General features: G+C 37.0%; 1 protein-coding gene across 1 annotated transcript in view; it reads right to left on the bottom strand.

Moving 5' to 3' along the window:
* Nucleotides 1–15,613, bottom strand: part of LOC107600881 (CUGBP Elav-like family member 4) — an 81,533-nt gene extending 65,920 nt beyond the window's left edge. The window contains exons 1-2 of the mRNA XM_016292859.1: nucleotides 15,466–15,613; nucleotides 978–1,060 (exon numbers count right to left, since the gene is read on the bottom strand). Coding sequence (XP_016148345.1) covers nucleotides 978–1,060; nucleotides 15,466–15,613 — 231 coding nt within the window. The remainder of the gene's footprint in view (nucleotides 1–977; nucleotides 1,061–15,465) is intronic.
* Nucleotides 15,614–21,040: the final 5,427 nt, after the last annotated feature.

The raw sequence follows: 21,040 nt of genomic DNA, 5'->3' as shown, positions 1-21,040 counted from the left end.
AGAGAGATGGAGAGGAAAAGGAAAAAGGAAGAGTACGAGTGGACGAGATTGAAAACTAAGCCAAAAAAAAAAAAGAAGAGTTATCGCTTTTTGAGGGCTAACTTTTTGGCAAAAAAATTAAAATAAATACATAATAAATAAACCTACATACAATGTGCTTAAAATTTAAAATGCATTACATGTACATTTTGGTAGTTGACATATAATGCATACACTATCTATTTTTTATTTACTGTATATGAATAAATATAGATATACTGTATACACACACATAACCATTCAAAAGTGGCAAAAGTTTGGGGTCTGCAAGATTATTTTTTAATGTTTACTTAAACAAAAAAACAATAAATAATGTGAAATATTATTGCTATTTAAAATACATTTTCTATTGTAGTACATTTTAAAATGCAATTTATTTTTATGATGGCAAATCTGATTTTTCAGCATCATTACGCTAGTCTTCAGTGTCATATGATCCATCAGAAATTATTTTAATATGATGATTTGGCGCTCCAGAAACATTTTATTTACTATTATAAATGTTGAAAATAGATGCTCTGCTTAATATTTTTTTGTGCAAACAATGGCACATTATTATTATTCAAAAAATTATTTGTAGCATTTTAAATATCTTTACTGCCAATTTGGACAAATTTTAATCATTCTTGCAGAATAAAAGTTAAAATTTTTCTTCAGCAAAAACGTATTAATTAAAAATAATAAATAAAAGACTCCCAAAATTTGAATGACAGTATACATATACAGTTTAATATATATTAAAATTTACATGCATAGTACATGTATAATTAAAATAAAAAAACAACAACACCAAAATGCTATAGTGATTATTATATCGATTTCAGCATGTCACGTTGCCAACTTCCCTATAGTATTATGTCAACTACCCATCTGTACCAGTGTGCATGTGTTTTCTTATTTGCATGTGTTTATGTGCCAGTTTGACCGTGATGACCTACCCCAGGTAGCGTCTTCTGCTCGTGAAGCGCGGTCTGAGCTTTTAGCGCTGATTCTCTTGCACAGTATGTGAGGAAGGCACAACCTGAGAGAGGAAATAACAGAGACAGAGATAAATTAAAGACAGGTCAGAGAGGTTGAGACACAAGCAGGTGTCCGTTTGAGTAGAGCTGGGCTCTCTACCTTCATATTGTTTTCATCCAATCCAAGAAAGAAAAACAATGTTATTACATTTGTGTAGCAGACACAGAGTCATAAAAGACAGAAGAGCGATGAAGACTTTCTGAGAGCACATGCCCACAGCCATACACACTCACGCTCCCCTGAGAAAGATGGAGAGTGAGCGCAAATACAAGTGTGTGTGTGTGCGCGTGTTTGTGGAAAAAAAATATGCTGCTTCTTGTAATTTTCTGGCTACAAGGCCGTGCTGGTATCAACATTTAACAGAGTATGTTTTTGTATGCTTGCTCATTAATTTGACAGACAATAAGGATGCTCCATTTAGGAATTTTTGGCCAATAAAAAATGCTGATCATTATTTTTGTCAAAAATAGCATTCATACTAACACTCTCCAGAATTATGTACAATCAGGCTTGCAAAATTTAATGTGCAAAAAAACGGCTTGGTTTTAAATCAGCTTGAAAAATAATCTGAATATTATGTGCAAATAGATATGTATTAAACAAATATATTATCATACATTATTAGACAGTGAAAACAAACTGGTACAGGGCCAAACAATATATTAGGGCTGGTCCGAATGCCATTTTTGAGCTTCGAAGCTTCGGTAGTAATCAACACCGAATATTTGAAGCTTTGGAGGGAGGGGGCTGAACATATTCTTCTCTCTAACACCGTGTCTACAACGGACGTGAACAGCGCGGCGCGACAAAATACTATAGAACTCATTATAATCAGTGATGCGGTCTACACTGGATGCGGCGCATCGCGACACGACAAATTCCCGACAGAAAACTGCTGCTGCGTTCTATTTTTGACGTATTGACACAAATTTCAAATGATTTTCAACGGTCGCTTTTTCGCGTACAGTGAAGACATGGTGTAATAAAGGCAGGAATCTCTGTGTGTCTGTCTACATTTTTATTATTTTCGAGAACCGTTCATCCAATCGACTTCACGCGTGGCAGTTGTGTTGCTGTGGACCCAAGGGAGTGCAGTGTCACATTTTGGTGCAATATGGACACTTGACACGTTCAGAATTAATAAACTTAATAAACTACAGAACAGCGTGATCCGGAAGCGGCGTGCCTCACGCGGGCAGGGTTTACATGCTCCTGTACGTTCAGGCTACTGTACGTTTTTTTTATGACTGCCGTATTCGCAAGTATTTTCCAAGCAAATTAAGTGCACGTTTTTATCATGTGTAAAATTACTGATTAACATGGCGGATAAAAGCAGCTCGTCTTTTTTTACACCAACAATATACTATAGGCGTACTACTTACAGAACTTTTTCAAACTTAATGTGCTGTTGTGGTAGGCCAGCTTCAAATCGCATATTTGGCACACTACCTTTGTCTTGTCCTCACTCAATTTAAAGTGCTCCCACACAGCTGAGGTTTTCGGCATTTTTGTCTTCTCTTCCAGATGAACTGAATCAGGACGTTCACTCATGGGCGATTCGTTTCGCGGGGGATGCCAGGTGTTCGAAAAAAATAAATATATATTAGAATTTCAAAATTGAAAATCGAATGTCAACCCACCAAACGAATATTCGAATAATCAAATATTCTGGTCCAGCCCTACAATATATGATAAATAATAAATAACAGATGTTACAATTATTTATATATAAATAATGTTGGTCTTAACATAAAAAAAATTAGCAACATATTTTACATGTTTAAGGGAAAAAAAATTATAAATAAATTCACAAATATTCTTTTGCTTGAAAGCAATGCGGTGTAAAACAGTCACATGATTGATGATGAATGACGCTTCTGGGACAATAACAAGTCATTTGCGAAATTTCAACAAAATGTTAGGCAGCTAGATAACATTATCTTGTGACATATTTAAATGAGCAGAATTCATAACGACAACGTTCAATACATTCCAGATCACCAAATATATAAGTTTCGAGGCCTATAACACGTATAAATCAACAAATGTGAGATTTAGAGACAATTGGCCTGAAAGCACAAGAGACAGTTCCTCATATGGCAAAAAATTGGTACTAATATTGATATACCAATACTGATATGGCGCCCCTTAAATAAACAGTATGCAAGATTTTACACAAACTTAAATCATAGAGAAATGCTAGCAGATGAAAATGAACAAAATGTGCTGCGTGATAAAGGGATAAGCCAAATCAACAACAACAAAAGTTACGGAAGAGATCTGAAAGAAGAATGAATGACGTAGCAAGAAAGTTCATCCAAGCATGCCTGATGTGATAGGATCTTTTTTTCAGCTTTCATGGCCTGTTGCAGCTCACGCCTCTGTCTTAAGTTTCAGTGTGACAAGACGACAATCTTCCTGTCCCTCCACAGAACATCTGCCCTAACACGCATCGATGTGCCTTTGTGTTAACGTACATCTCTACCAACAAGCACTCGATCTCATATGATGCTAATCTCACCCGGCTAAAAGGAACCGCTAAAGTAGTTTGCTATAAACAACCGTGAATCTTTTCAGCGTCAACTTAATCAAAAATCCCTCTGGGATGGGAACTGAGTGGAATAACCACTGAACAAAAGCTGAAACGATTAGCGTCGCATTTGTACATGAAGTAAGCAAATTTGAATATGCAAAAGCATGTTAATGGATGCTAATGTTTATGCTAATCCTGCATTAATATTAAAAAAATGCTAATATATTAATATGCTGAGTAAACATGATAATCTGGTGCTGACATTTCTGCCTGCATGCTTAATAGTGTCACAGACGACGATAAGATGAAATGGCTGATTACCAACTAAAATGGAAAAATTAAAACATTCATTTATTTTCAAACAAACCCTTGTTGCAGCAAGATGCTAATCTTTTCTTTTTAATAACCGAAAAAAAAGAAAGAATAAAAAAACCATTTGGGTGATGAAAGAAATCCAACCCTTACAAAAAAATCAGCCATGTTAAAGTAATAATTCACCCAGAAAAATGAATTTGCAGAAAAATTTGACTCGCTCTAAGGCCAACATGTAGATGAGTTTGTTTCTTCATCTGAAAAGATTTAGAGAAATGTATCATTACATAACTTGCTAATCAATGGATCCTCTGCATACAGTGAATGGGTGCCGTCAGAATGAGAGTAAAAATAACTAATAAAAACATCACAATAATCCACTCTATCAAAATCATGTGAAGTGAAAAGCTGCATGTTTGTAAGAAACAAATCCATCAAGACTTTTTAAACTTTAAACTGTTGCTTTCAACTAAAATGAGCCCTCTAAATATTGCCTTATTTAGTGAAAAAGTTATCTCGTATAAATCAGGAGAGAAATATGCACAGATAAAGCACTGTTTACATATGAAAACAGTCCAAAATGGAGTCCAAAATGAATTTTGATGTAAGAGGACAACAGAGCTTGGAATTTTTCACTGGATGAAGTGGATTACGGATTATGGCCAGAAGTGAAGTTTTGAAAACACCTTAAAAATTGATTTTTTTTTTTTTTACAAACAAGCAGATTCTCACTTCACAAGATGTTAATTAATGGACTGGAGTAATATAGATTACTTGTGGATTATTGCAATGTTTTTATCAGCTATTTGGACTTTCATTCTGACGGCACCCATTCACTGCAGATGATCCATTGGAGAGCAAGTGATGTATTGCTAAATTTCTCCAAATCTGTTCTGATAAAAAATTTTTTTTGAAGATATCAGGGTGAGTAAATTTTCATTTCTGGGTGAACTATTCCTTTAACCACAGCTTCTACATTTTTTCCTATCTCAGTAGTGGATACTTTGGTAATTATTTTGGTGAATACTAAAAAAAACACATGACCTCAGGAGCAAGGAATCTAAAGAAAAAGACTGAGAGCGGCAGCAGCGTAGCTTCCTCCCCGCCTCTCCATAAAAGCCCCAGTGCCGCAGGGACGCTAAACACACACAAGGGACACATGCGCTGACGTCCACACACACACACACACACACACACACACGGCCCCCTGAGGCTACAGCATGAATCAGCAATATTCTTCCCCACTGTCCACTATGTGTGTTTAACTCTGGCCAGGTTGGGTGAGTGCATGTACGCTTGCGTATGTGTGTGTGTGCATCGATGTGTGTCTCCCGCAGTCCTGCCTGGGTTTTTTAATTAACTCTGACTCATTAGCGTTGGGGAGAGCTCAGTGTGACAGCTTGGCGCGCTCCTCTGAGGGCCTGTCATGTTATAGAACAGGCTAGAGCTCTCATGGGACACTTGTGCATGCTTCCCTGTCCCACTTGACAAGCGCCGGTGCACACACACACACACACAGTAGAACACACACAAGTATACGGGATGAACGGAAAGATAATGGGGAGCCTCCATTTGTTTGTCCTCTAAAAGCAATATTGTTTCTTTCTGTCTGGTCACGACAGCACTTTAAAGACGACAGAGAGAGAACGTAAGAGAGAAAAGAAAATACAGTACAAAGGGAGCAGAAAAGATGAAATACAACGGTCGGATGGTAATGGAGGGGTTTTGGACCAAAAGCTGGAGGTTTGTGAAAATAACAGAGGAACGAATTGAGTCTCGGAGGTTTGTCAGTGGTGTGGGTTTCATTTGAACATCAGGGCATGTCTCCAAGCACTCTAAAAAAAAAAACTACAAACAAACAAACAAAAATTACTATGACTTTGAGAAACTAAAAGTGGTTCTTAGCTGGTTTTGCTTCTAGATTCAGATTTTAAATCGGACTTCAAATAGCAACAGAATCAATTTTATTCTCTACATTTTTTATCAGTTTAAGCAAACACTGAATGCATTTCCAATAAAATGCACAAACCCAAGAATACACAGCATTTATCTTTGTTGCAAGTTAAGCTACATTTAATGTAGTCCTTATGCTCACCAACATTGCATTTAATCACATATACAGCAAAAAGTTAAATATTACAATTTAAAAGAACTGTTTTCTATTTTAATATATTTTAAAATGTAATTTATTTCTGCGATCTGAAAGCTGAATTTTTAGCATTATTACTCCAGTCTTTAGTGTCACATGATTCTTCAGAAATCATTCTAATATGCTGATTTGCTACTCAAGAAACTCAATATTTTTTTCTTATATTTTTCCAGGATTCTTTGATGAATAGAAAGTAAAAAAAAAAAAACAGCATTTACTTGAAATAAATCTTTGATGACAATGTAAATCTGCCACATATATTACTTTCTTTCCCAAAAACAACAAAAAGCCACGTTTAAACATTAGTGTAGAAAATCGAGTAGTAAGTGTCATACCAAGTCATGAATTTGCACCAAAATAGTCACATTTCATACTAAATTTGATAAAACGAGAGAATCATGACTGAGAGGACAATCCACTTTCTCTCAATCTAACTCTACGTAAAACATGCATGCTGTGAAAATCACAGCACACGGGAGAAGAAAGGATGAAGGAAAGCAGGAGAAAGGGAAGTAGAGAGAAGATAAGATCAGCAGGATTCTGTGAACACTATCCACTAGTGTCCTACACTAGCGTCTTATCTCTCCTTCTGCAGACACCCTTAAGCAACACACACACACACACACACACACAAGCAGGAGATACATACTGAGCCTCAAAATAAATAAGCAGGAAGAATGATAGCAAAATAATTAAATTAATCTAAAATGCTCATGATAGAAATCTTCTGGTCGCCAAAGTGTCTTCACTCTGCTGTCACTGCCCTCAATGCTTTGAAAAGTATTTTCAGCTCAGCGATTTAAAAAAAAAAGAAAAAGGGTGTTTCTACCATTCCTGGGGATACAAATGCCAAACACAATGTTCTTTCTTCACAAGTGTTCCAGTATACACAGCTTTGACAAAAGACCGCAAGTGTGCATATTTAGGGTTAGTTTATGAAATTGCCTTTCCTACAAAGCCCAACTGTCTATTATTGGAGAAACAGCCAAATGGCACAAACGGCCTCTCAACATCATATCCCAGTCACCATGGTGATCACTGACCCTGACACACACGGTCATATTTTATGATGAGCAATTGCTACAAAACCTAGATTTAATGAAAGAAATACTAGAGCTTGCAAGGTTATAAAAGAACAGTGTTATAGTTTAGATGAGCTTACTGTACAGTAGGTTTTAGTCTGAAGTTGTGCGTAATAACATGCCGCATTAGAGCCACCATAAACTCTGCCGTGACACTTAGTACATCTTGTTTTTTGTCTCAGGGAATGAGAACCAACACATGCAACACTGTTCTTTCAGTTTGAAGAAAGAAATAAAGAAGGGCTAATCAAAATTCAATATGTAAATACATGCTAAAAGGGGCAATCATATAGCAATTAACTTTTAAATTAAATACATAACTTAATACTTTTATTCAGCAATGAAGAAATAAAATCATCGAAAGTGGCAGTAAAAACTTTTATATGCAATATTTGTAATGTTTCTATTTATCAAAGCATCACAACTGCTTTAAACTAAAATGAAATGTTTCTTGCGCAGCAAATCAGCATATTAAAATGATTTCTGAAGGATCATGTTACACTGAATGATGCTGAAAACTCAGTTTTGCCATAACATATTTAACTTCGATTTAAAATGAAATGAATATAGAAAACAGCTATTTTAAAATAGAAATAATAATATTTCACAATATTACTGTTTTTATTGGATTTTGGATTAAATAATGCAATAAAAATAATTTTTCAAAAACGGACAAAACAAATTCTACTGACTCCAAACTTTTGAAATGTTGAGTAGAAATGTTTTTTATATAAAGTATAAAAATCAATAACAATGTCTAAATAGATGCTGTATATTAAGTGGTTTGGGCTGAATTAATTCAGGATCCAAAAGGAAAAAAAAAAGAATCAGTGTTCACCTTGCAAGCACTGTAATAACTCTGTTCAGAATTATTACTTTGCACATCTTTTCATGTGGGATTAAACTAAAAATACTTTTAAAGCATTCAAAGAGAAGTAAAAACTCATTGCCACATGTTGCTTTTTCTATTTCTCTTGATGGGAATTCTTCATATATTTTTTAACTTTTTAAAGAATGACTAGAAAACATCAATAACACAAAAGTTTTATAACACCGGTAAACAAACCCCTTCAATTAATACTTTCGAATTTTGGTCTGTAATTGATGTTTTGTAACCACATTTGCATTTATGTACTGACAAGCGAATAGTGATTTCTGCAGCCTTTTTAAATGTGGATGCTAGTGGTTAAAAGCATGCTGGATCAGTACTTCACTAGAACAAAGCCTTCAGGTTTTTATTTGTACAATAGTTTTCGAGAGTAAAGGAGAGTGCAATGGAATAGTGCAGGCATCATTTATAACAATTGGGATTCATGATATGAATAATAAATTATAGCTGCTTCTTCACTTGTTTTTGCTTATTACTGTCATTACTTATACCTGCCACTGCAAATAATCCAATTGATCATCTGGCCAAAAAACATCAATCTTCAAAAGTTTCTGTGAGGGCAATAACCCGAGACAGTTTTGGCAATAATCACTCATGCACCAAAATTTGCACACCCATGTAAGCCGAGACATTTCCAGCTGCGGTTTATACGTGTTCAAATCAATATGTGCTGATCAAACATCTATTGTTCCAAAAAGTGTGTCCGAGCACTGTCATGTTTGTTCATGTCATTTTAGTCGCCGTGCCTGTCAAGTGTGTCTGCAATAGTACGTATCGCTTTCACGGTGGTAGAAATTGAGCAAAGGTACTGAATTCCCAAAGTTCCCCCTCCTTCCTTTAACACGAGTATCCCAGTTGACCTTGGGTAATTTGAATAAACTGTCCTCCAAAGGTCTGAGAATTCAAGGTCTCCTGAAAGACTCCAGGACACCTTTGCGCCGCTCCGCCTTGCCCTGCTCCCACATCCAAACAACATGTCTTCTTAAAATATTTAATTGGAAGCAGTAAACCCTGATTAAATAAAAATGCACTTTGAAGACAGCAATATGAGCTCAGAGAGTAATCTGAGAGAGAGAAAGAAAGTGAGAGAGAAAACGGGAGAGCGAGAGAGATCTTCAATTACTGTGCCGAAACCACGTCAAGCTCTTTTTTTGATTCAATAAAATAGGCCTTAAATATTCAGGAGCTGTTTCTGGGACTAATGAGTCCTCTGCTTGAGTGATATTATTCCAGTGGAATGAAGTGGTAGTGTGAGGGAATATATTTCAGGAGGTCGGTGGATGCATTTCTAATGTTAATTTCTAACACTAAACCTGGATTCCCTATACTACTTTCCTACTGGCTACTATCCCTGATGAGAAAGAACCTTGAGATGCATATGAGCTTCACTCTCTGATGATAGGACATATACTACGATCAAAAGTTCTGGGTTAGTAGGATATTTTTTTTTAGGACGAAATTTAAATAATTTTTAAATAAAGGCTACACTAAATTGATCAAAAGTGACAAAAAAGCTTTCAATTTGTTACCAATATATTAAATTAAATAAATGCTGAATTTCTATTCATCAAAGAATCCTCAAAAAATGTATCATGGTTTCCACAAAAACATTAATCGGCATAACTGTTTTCAACACTGATGATAGTAAGAAATGTCTGAGCAGCAAATCATCATATTAGAATGATTTCTGAAATATCACGTGACACTGAAGACTGGAGTACTGATACTGAAAATTCAGTTTTCCATCACAGGAATAAATTAAATTTTTTAATATATTCAATTAGAAAACAGTTATCATAAATTGAAATAAGATTTCACAATATCACTGTTGTACTCTGTTTTCATGAAAAATGCAGCCTTTGTGAGCATAAGAGACCTCTTTAAAAAAAAACTCACTGAGTAAACTGGAGAGGCAAGAAAAGGTACAGTTAAAGTGAAATAAACTAAATTAGGGTAAAGGAACAGGTAAAGAAAAATAAAAAAGCAAAAGGTAAAGGAAAATATATTCTAAGGAAAGGGTAAAGGTAAGTAAAAGAAAGGAAAGGAAAGGAAAGGAAAGCTGAGGAGCACAGAGGAATGGAGACGAGCACTAAACGGAGGACAGTAGAAAAGAGGAACAGCTGTAAGTTCTGCAAATCGATTGGCGGAGGAAAAAGCCTGCTCTAATGTGTTGCATGTGAAGGATTTACTGTGAAGCAGAGCTACTGAATCAATGGTGTAGAAAACGCATCATTAGGACGCATTCCTCCCCCCCCCCATACACTCCCAAAGGACCCGGAGACAGTATGAACACACACACTACAGTACACAATAAATACAGCTCCACACTCCCTAATACCCAAACAATCTCATGTGTGTTAACTCACAGAACCACACACAATGTACAACATACAAAGGGACCATAAAGGCAAACTATTTTCCATCTTCAATTCATCCGATACTTATAGTATAAGGCAGGTCTTTCTCTTTCTCTCTCTCAAACACACACACACACACACACACACACACAGCTTAATTCTACCAAGCCTTTTTGAATTGAATTTACATCACCTTTTGGACAGATAATAGAAAATTCAACCATGTGGTGTTCAGAACTGGACAGTCAATTGCATCCTGGCACTGTGGGTTGCGCAGAAGTATCAAGGATAAGCCCGTCTGCCAGGCTCTGAAACACAAGAACTGAAGGTTGCACTAAAAGAGGGCATAAAATATCTTTGGCTTACCAAATATACCCATAGTATTGTTAGAGCAAAGACGTGAGGGAGCGTGTTTAATACCGAGAGCTTGTTAGCGAGATGTCATGCAGGAAGTCGGTAAAGTCAGGGTTTCTAAAATGTGTTACCAAGTCACAGGACTAATCAAAATGGTAATGCGGAATTTCGCAGTGGTTTAAAATCAACCTTCCCACTGGCAGGGTCGGATACATGGGCAACGCTAGGATTGGGCTTCTGGGACTTCAGCCCTGAAAGTTTTCATTCACAGATGTTTCGTCACTAATAAAATCATTCAGAACTGCAATCTGCTCTATAAATCAAACTTTTGACTATTGGAATTAAACTAGGTTATTCTGCGACAAAGTGAAAGCTCATTTAAATTACTGTGCACTCTTTCAATTCTGCAGACAACCTTTTGACTTTTTGGTCAGATTTGTATGGATGGAGCCATCCAAGTACTGAATACTTCAAAGGCATAACTCTGATAACAAAGCAGAATGTTCAATTGCGTTTGAAGAGTTTGCAAATTCAAGACAAGTGACTGACCACTTGCGGTTCTTGCAAGTCTTTTATTTAAACACCATGTCACTTCACAATATATGACAAATCCAGCAACCATGCACTTATTTCAACAGCATGCTAATTTCTAAAACCAAAAATCGCTCAAAGATAACTGACAAAAACTATCACATACACTACCTTTCAAAAGATGGGAACAGAAAGATTTTGTTTTTAAAGAAATTATTACTTTTATTCAGCAAGAACGCATTCAATTGAGCAAACGTGGCAGTAAAGACATTTATATTGTTACAAAAACGTATTCACAATTAAATGGTGTTCTTTTGAACTTTTATATTCATCAAAGAATCCTGAAAAAAAGATCAAATGTATTTCTACAAAAATAAGCAGCACATCTTATTTACAACATTGAAATGTTTCTTGATCAGCAAATCAAGCATGATTTCTGAAGGATCATGTGACACTGAAGACTGGAGTAATGATGCTGAAAATTCACATGAATACATTTTAAACATTTCTGGAAAATAAAGGTAAACTCTTTTGTCTTGCTAAGGACTTTATGTATTTTATGCATCCTAAATATCCACAATTCATATTTTTACACAAATGGCCACAAAAACATTCTGTGCACTGATATTTACCTTAATCATTTTCACACACTAAATTTTGAAATTGTGTATGTCGCTAATTATATTAATAAATATGTACTGATTCACATTTTTACGACAGATATTAATAGATTAACATTGAAAGTCAAGGGTAAAATACAGTCTATACACAAAAGTCATTTGAAAAGTAGGAAAAAGTACATGATGAATGCATGATAGAACGTTTTAATGTTATAAGGGTAGTTCGCTGAAAAAAAAAAATGCGTAAAACATCATTGTGAAAACAACAGATCGTACTTCTGCATTTTTGTAAATCACATTTCTACTGCACAGGGAGTCAACTTTTATTAAAACCTCTTTAACAAAACAAATTTAAAATATGTTATTTTTAATAAAAATTAATCCTAGTGACATAGAAGCACCTCAGAGGTCAGGATCTAAAGTCTGAAGATCGGGCCAAGATCCACCTGCTAGAGCTGAAGCGCAGACAGACTAGAGCGTAGAGACCGTCCCGCCGAAAGCGAGCGAGAGCGTGGCAGGGTGACCGGCCTGTCTGTCTGCACCTCTCACCCTCTTGGTGCCGTCCTTGCATTGACACCAGCAGACACAAACAGCTCCTTAATATTCCCCCACGGTCCCCTTGTCTCATCCCATCAGTGTCCCGCTGCCCTCCCGGCTGCGTGGACAAAAGGGACGGGACGTTCCGGGCGGAGGACATGAATCATTATGCTTCCTCTTTCCGGGACTGCTCACATGCCCATTGATTCTACTGACTTAATTGGCTTTATTAGCCAAGACGGGAAGCCGGTGAGGGGCTTCTGCGGCGTCTTCATCTGCACCCCCCTTCATCCTTCCACCCAGTCCTCCTCAGGAGATACCCTGTGTAATTGTTTTCCCTCCATCTTCTATGTCATTGTCGGATGGGTCCAGGGGGATTATTAGTAACCCTGGGTCCCTCAATAATTCATTCTAAGCTATTTATACACAAATGGAGAGTCCTTTAAACTCTCCCTCAGTGAGCTTATCTACTGTTCAGATGGAAAGGGAGAGCGAGAGGGAGAGAGAGAATCCAAAGAGAGTGTAAAGGGTGCAGAGAGCGAGCGAGAAAGCGAGAGAGAGAGAGCGATGTGTACCTCTTTTCAGCAGAGACACAATGACCTGTTTCTCCAGTGTTTTCGAGTTTCAAGGTGACGCTGGCATACTCTCTCCCTTCTCGCCTGCCAACCCGACGAAAGTGCCATCTCGGGAATACGCTCGCTCACACAACGCTTATTAATGGCTTCTAATCTGCCAGCTTTTCTACCCATTTAACGCAATTAAGACGTTTACTAAAGCTAACATGGACAGGCAATCAACTCCAAGGACACGCATAATAGGATTTGTAAACAGACGACATTTTATCAAACGCGCGCTTCCAACGTGAGCGTGGCCCAGACAGGAAGTCGTGCTGACTATCTGCAGGACACCGAGCATTATGGCTGCTCTCCTAAAATCCGGCACATGCACACAGACGCAGGCTGCGAAGGCCCTCGCGGCTGCTTCACGCTGATACCCATGTTCCTCACTCCTTTAAAAAGAGGACAGCTAAGCTGCTCAGGGTGAGGAGGCCCACGGTGGAAAGCGTTTCTACAATTCTCAAAACTCGTCATATTTATCCGTTTGGCAGAGGAACCCAACACTATCTTTCACTCCTTGAATAAGACTGCAGAGCTTCAATTTCATGTCTTTTTTGTGAATTGAATGCCCTCAGGCAGGGCATCCGAGGTAGCGAAGCAGCGTGCAACTACATGTGGGCATGACATGTGAATTAAGTTTGCATAGACTAGATCATTTGCCTACTAAATACAGCATTTTTAGTCAGTTGTAGTTATCAGTGTCATCAAAGCCTGGGACATTATTACAAAGCCATAATGTTCCGTGAAGAACTATAATGTAGCCTGCTATCTCCAGACAGGTCTAAATATGTCTGAATCGACTGGGGGTCTCTCAAGGGAAAACAGAGTCATGAATTGAAACTAATGAAGGATGCTTATTTAGGAAAGAAACAAAGCAAAAGTACACTGTGTTTATGGCAATTTCTTGATGAAGAGAAGATGAAGAGTCTAATATCTAAGCAAAAAAAATTAATTGCAAAAATAATATTTCCAAACAGAATCAAAAATGATTATTTTTTAAAGAAATGGTAACACTTTACTATAGAGACCAATTCTCACTATTAACTAGTATGCTTATTGCCTATTAATAACATATTGTCTGTTTATTAGTACTTGTACTGTTTATAAAGATACATCTCTAATCCTACCCAATACCTAAACTTAATTACCTTATTAACTTTTAATAAGCAGGAAATGAGTAAATTAATGGTTTGTTAATAGCAAGTATTGAAACTTTAAAAAAAGTGTGACCAAAGAGATTAATGTAAATTAATTTTCAACTAGAAAGAGAAAGAACACTGGATAGAAAGACTGACAGACAGACAGACAGATGATACATAGCTAGATGGAATAACAGATAGAATGGCAGAATGACAGCATGATAGATAGAATGATAGAACAATGGATGGACGAACATAATAAAAGAGATAGATAGATGCAGAAGATTTTTTGAATGTTAATGCATTAAAAATTCAATTTCTAAAATGCAAGTGAAATTCTAAATGTCATTTTTAGAATAAAAAAAAAGAAATTAAAATTCTAAAATGTGCCTTCTTCAAAAGTTGTGCATTAAGATTAAATTATCTTTACTTGTTACTTTAATAATAACACTAAAACAACAAATAAAGATAAATCACAAATATTGCATTATATTACAACAGATGTTTTACCAGTAACATTCTTTTTGGAGGCTCTTAAATATGTTCAGTGGACTTGTGAAATGTCTATTTGATCCATTTAGGTGAATGGGAATGCCAAAAGAGTTTTCTCCAGATATTATAGACATCTCTGGACTCGATCTGAACCCTGCAAGAATAAACAAAACAGCTCTTTTTTTAGCGCCGCCCTGGTGGACTCCACTGGCCGGGCGTCTTGAAAGGGGAAGGATAGGGCAGTAGATTCACTTGAGATTATGATTTAAAACCTCTGCTAATAAGCTTTGCCATGCTGGGAAAGGGTGATCTCTGGGGCCGTTAAATTGCAAATGAGTGATGATGTGCTAGAGAGGCTCCCCCCAGATCGCCAGCCACTGCTGCAGACATAAGGGCCTCTCATACACCTCAGCCAACACCAGACCCAGCTGGGTCCACTGAATGCACAGCCAAAAGCTGCGCAGGGTGTCTAGTCTCCCTACACGTCCTCTTTCCAGTCTATGCTTCAAGCTGAAAGTTATTACCCTGAATGTCATACAAACTCACACTGTATATTCAAAATAAATCCACATCTCCAAAACAAACAGGGTTTTTAATTAATCAGGCTGGCCTGTGAGAATACAACAACAAATGCACACATTCAGAACCGCACTGTCAGATCCGCACGGATTCAGGCGGGTTCATTTTTAGCTCTGGACCGACTGCGACCCTGAATTAGAAGGTCGTTCTCTGTCCGAGGCCATGATGGCCACAAAATAGTGCTTAAATCTTTAAAAACGCCACCTATAAATTACTGCAAAGGACAGCGGGGTCAAAGCTTGGCGTGGAAACTGGCCAAGAGCCATCAATCTGCAGTGAGGGTGACATCTGTCTCAGGGACTCCCCTGTTCTCTCTTTCTCCCCGTTCGCTTTCTCTTTTATCCAGCCTCCCTTTCTCGCCATCCGTCTTTATCATGCTCTCTTGCAAATGAAGGCCCCCCCACTAAACCCAAACATATTAAAATTCATGAGCAAATGTTATGTCGCAGGTATTTCGACGCAGGGGCTTCTAAAGCACCCAGACTTTTTGTGGCATCACTTCCAGTGCAGGCTTAATGCCCATTTTGGGCATGAAATACAGATTTTCTGCTTCGGAAAGTAGGCTCTGCACATTGTAAACCGCCATGGAGACTTTCACTGCACGGTTGAAATCCAACCTGCAACTTCTATCCTGAAGATCTTTGAGTTTAGTCCCAGCAGCATTCGTCTGACCTCCCCTACCTCTAAAAAATAAGAAAGCCATAACTTATTCATATTTTCGCAATTGCTCCAGATCTCACCTCCATTTGAAAAGCAAACTGCATGCAGTTTTAATTTCTGTGATGAAATAAGAAGTTGTCGGGTCTTTTTTTTTTTAAATTTTTTTATAGCCGCTCTGATGGCAGCTGATGAGCACATTTTAACTGACCCTGAACTCTATAACACTGACTTTTTTAGTTTCTGATAGACTGAAAGGACAAGCAAAACAACTTTTTTATTTTGGTTTTAGCCATTTTAACCTTAAGATAATGGCTGGCTGCCCACAAGTCTTTCAGGTACCATAGCTTTAAGTATGGCTGGGCGATCAATGATTTCGAAATTGCAATGAAATGATGATAAGCTCTGGACATTTTTACTTAATATGGATTAATCTAACAGCCAATCACACAGCATGCTCTGTGTGTCTCTGAGTGTGTTGGGTTTCATCCACTACACAAACTCGGACATGACGCTCAGTTTTCAGCGTCTGCCATCTCAATATATGAGGACAGCCCACATGAACTTCATCTCCAGAGCTGTTCTGAGAGTCACTTCACAAGCACTTTCAACTGCTTTAAGATAAACTACTGTCAAATACACATTGAATTTGAAACAAATAAGAAATTATGACAGAAATATACTACTACTGTATATTAAAATGTATTTCTCAATGTAACAATAATAATATTCTTATTTTAAGGAATATAATACAACAAAGACATTCTTTCATCCACGTTTTAATTTATAGAGTTCTGTTTTGCAGCATATTATTTGAGAAAATAATTGTTTTGTTGCAAATTAATTGTTATATTTTTGATGAATTACATTTTAAAAGACTTATTTAATTGTTAATTTAATTGTTTATTAATTCATTTCATTAGACACCATTTTTGATGATATATTTGTATTAAATCATAACTAGTTAGCTCGCTCTGGGGAGTTAAAAAAAGTGAACAAACATATTTCCATTCATTCTTTAACAAATAGGTGAAAAGCATTTCCTTCCCCATTAATAATATATATATACATATCACGTGATATAAAAAAAAAATATATATATTGTGAATACTTCTGGCTATATCACCCAGCCCTAGCAAAAGCTGTTAAAAACATGCATAGACAAAAAGGTTCAGTCCGGTTGGTCTTTAAATGTCTTAAGCCGAAAGCATTTCAGTCTAATAAATATCATGACATTAAAATCCTATTTACATGCAATAACACTGAGTGGGAAAATCACTAATGAGGATTTATTTGTTAACAATGCCTCAATAAAAAAAATCGTAGTCCCCTATGAATAACAAATAGACTGTTTCAGTAGACGTCATGCTAATTATAATCTCATAATGGTTTAATAGGGGGTTGTTCCAGAATCATCACGTGTTTTTCTTAGGGTACGTGAGCATTGTCAAATTACTTCTGTATCAAACAACGCTGTGACTGTATAACCACAAGAAAAATAGAAATACACAGCTTACTTTAAATGCTACATATATACACTTACGCATGTACTGCGTATATGCCGCATGCATAAACATTGCAATCTCCACGCACTGGAGTCGGCCGGTATAATATCACCATCTCGATCTGCTCTGACTGCAGACAAAGCGTATCCTCCACCCTCATGTATCCAACAATGCCCTCCTGCTTCTCTAGAAACTACTAGTTTCCACACATCAGTGGAATACAGCTCAGCACAAGATGGTACATTAGCATAGGTACGAGAACACCTTGTGTCTGCACAGACGTACTCTGTGGTAAGTTCTCCAAATAATAAAAAATACAGACTGATGGTTGTTCTGACATGTAGCTCACAATGCACTGTTGCTTCTGTCAAAAAAGAAAAGACAAATTATGCTTAATATAGCTAATCTGATTAATCTATATGCCCGTAACTCTACCACACTGTATGCACTCATGCTATCACTGACCCATGGAATATGGTTTCATCTGTTCATCGCAGGATTTTCTGTGCATGCACTGCAGGATGCAGCAGTATTTAGTTTTGTATGTTGGATGAGTCCATAAATTTAACAGATGTTTATTTGTGTGGGATTGTGCTCAGGAGTACATCTCACAGCCAGGCCCACACGTCTCAGAAAGAGATTTTCACAGGACTGGGACAAACATGATTTACAAATTAGAAAAAATTTAATAAATACATAAAAAAAAAATATATGAATAAATAAAATTGGGTATCTGTAAAGCTAAAATTGGTTTTATTAAAAAAAAATGTCATTAACAAAAAGGACATATTAAATTATACGATTATGCTAGATATACTATATAGGATTTTATTTGATTCCAGGCCTTCTTAAAGAAAATTATACCACTACACAAACACATCAAGCACCTAAGATGAGATTTTTTTTATTTTATTTTTTTCCAAAGAAAAGATATGACCAGGACAAAATCAAACATACACAAACAAAACAAAACCACACCAAAGAAAACCAAACAAAACAAAACCACACCAAAGAAAACAAAACAAAACCACACCAAAGAAAACCAAACAAAACAAACAAACCAAATCAAACCAAACAACCAAACCAAAACAAATTTAAAAAAAAAACAGACCAAAATAAACCAAACCACACCACACCAAACCACAAAACACAACAAAACAAAGAAGTGCATGTGCACTCCTGCCCTTACGTGTTCAAAATCTGGCTAATGTTTTCAGCTACCATTTATACTATCAGCGCCATTTATCACATTTCCGCAGATTTTTTCTAAAAATCAATGATAAAATGCAAAAAAAACCTGCCTAAACCTGCTCACAGCCAAAAAAAACAAAACAAAAAACAGCTAGTCTTCAAACCAGGTTTATTGTCATTTTACAGCTTCAGTGTAGCCCAATTTACAAACCATTATATAAAAAAAAGACATAGGGATGATTAACAGTACACAGCCCCTTCATTCCTTTCCAAATAGTTTGCTATCTTTTTCTACTTTGTGCTTGTCTACACCAAAAAGTAATTAAAATGTTGCTTGCTTAAATCAGTCCAAACAATGAAAATGATCTAAGCTATTACCTAGGCTTTTGTCTGCTTTTAGTTCTCTACCTAACCATTCTCTGCACACTCTGCTAATTAATGGAGTTTGAATACAGCATCATTAGACTAACAAATATGTAACGCTTCACATAATGAGAAAAAAAGAATTTAAAATGATGTAAAGGGCTCAGACAAAAAGAGCACGCTGGTGTATTTTTAACAAGATGGATGCTGCAAAAATTCTCAGAACGCATCAGGTACAATGAATTAAAAAAATAATTAAATGTTAAATTACAATGACAATGTGGTTGGTGTTACATTTATATTTTGCTCGCAGAGTAGAGAAGAAAACGGTTTCTGGAGGAGAAAATAAGCAATCATGGGTCTAAATAGTTTATTGCCTATAAATGCTATAATACCGGGAGAAAATTTCCATTCACCCTGCATGCTTCCCTCTTTGCTCATTGGCAAACACAGAATTTGAACCAATCACCAAATCACTCTAGAGCCAAAGGAAATCATGTCAGCTCTGATTAGCTACTGACTGTTCTGAGCTGTGACGTCAAATGCAGCAAATAAGAAAAAAAGCCCATTTCATGCTTTTAAGAGCTTACAGTATGTAATGAAATCTATATAATCTAGTTAAATATATAAATACGTTATCATAAAAATGTTTTCTGTTTTCAAAAAGGAATAGTCAAAAAAAACTGGCTGTATTTTGGCCACAATGACACCTTTTCTTAGCTTTGCCTAGACAGCAGTGCACATATCACTCCTAAACCCTTTAAATATTTAACACACACACACACACCACAATAACACTTGGATGATGCAACTAGTTTGAAAACAGAAACTATTAATTTAGCTAGAGTTGTTGTCAGAACACTGCAAGGCTTCGGAGCTTCTTAAATCAAAATTGTGATCCACAGGCAGGGCGAGATAAAACCAGCGTGCCGCAGAGGGGGGTGTGGCCTCGGGCTTTTCATCGGCGCAGTTTATATGAAATTACAGCTAAACCTTATAAAACTTTTAAGGCTGAACCCAGTTTAGCCCTGCCTTGCTCTTTGAGTCCTGCTATTTAAATATATGAAAACACAACAAGGCCATTACGCCGGACATAAATCTTGCAGGATAAAATTTTAGGAAGCCTGCAAAAGCTGCGCAGCGTAGCATATTTGCATAGTTTTCAATTTAGAAACTAAATTGCCTCCGCCAAACGCCATTACTTCCAGTTTAAAAGTTCACACGGCATAACGCAACACAGCTATCTGACAGAGAGTTATGGTAGATAGATATAGATGAAATTCATGAGATGAGTGTTCTGGGATTAGCTGTTGCACATAAACAAATCTCTGTGTAGTCCGAATGACTGAAAGAACTGAGATGAGTTTTAAAATGCCTCGAGGTGTGAGAAAAGGGTTAAATTTTTGCCCAATTCAGACTACCAGACAGGATCTCTATCCTGTAGAACTCCAAAGCTGCAGCAAACACATGCAGCTTTTCCTGTTCCCTCTCTTTCATCTGCAAGTCATGGCTCACCTTGAGTAACTATTTTTTTCTTGATGGCCAACCTCTGTGGCGATCACCTCAAATAACACTGGATAAAAACACTTCTGCCACCCTCTCGACTGTCCGCCTGAAAAATGGCCCTGCTCTCACGGATGCATATTTACATGCATGTTCGTGCCGCCTCTGCGACTGGTATTCAGTGCAGACGTGCCGCATATTGAGAAGGCGACCTGCGGACAAGTGGCGACCTCCGCGGTAACATGTCGACTCACTCAAACAAAACAGTCGCATCGATCAATTGGTGCGGAAACCGAACTTGAAGCGGGAGCTTGTCGGCACTTTCTCGATGGGGATGAGCGATCGGAGACTAGAGGCTTGAGAGGATTTGGGATGGGGCGAGGCTCGGAACATCTGCAGATCCAAACGAGCTAGAGAGGAAAAAAAAGAGAAACGCTGTGTGTGCAGATGATGCAACAGCAATGCAATAGTGAGTCCAGGACGCGAGCTGAATTAACACCAAGCCGCAGGAGGAAAAACCCAGCGTTTCTCTTTCTCCGGCAAGGACATCCAATTGTCTTTTGGAAAAATC

This window comes from Sinocyclocheilus grahami, unplaced genomic scaffold (assembly GCF_001515645.1).
Source record: "Sinocyclocheilus grahami isolate Dianchi unplaced genomic scaffold, SAMN03320097.WGS_v1.1 scaffold294.1, whole genome shotgun sequence".
Taxonomy (NCBI): domain Eukaryota; kingdom Metazoa; phylum Chordata; class Actinopteri; order Cypriniformes; family Cyprinidae; genus Sinocyclocheilus; species Sinocyclocheilus grahami.
The sequence above is the reverse complement of the archived record's forward strand: the minus strand, read 5'-3'. Positions and strand labels throughout refer to the sequence as shown.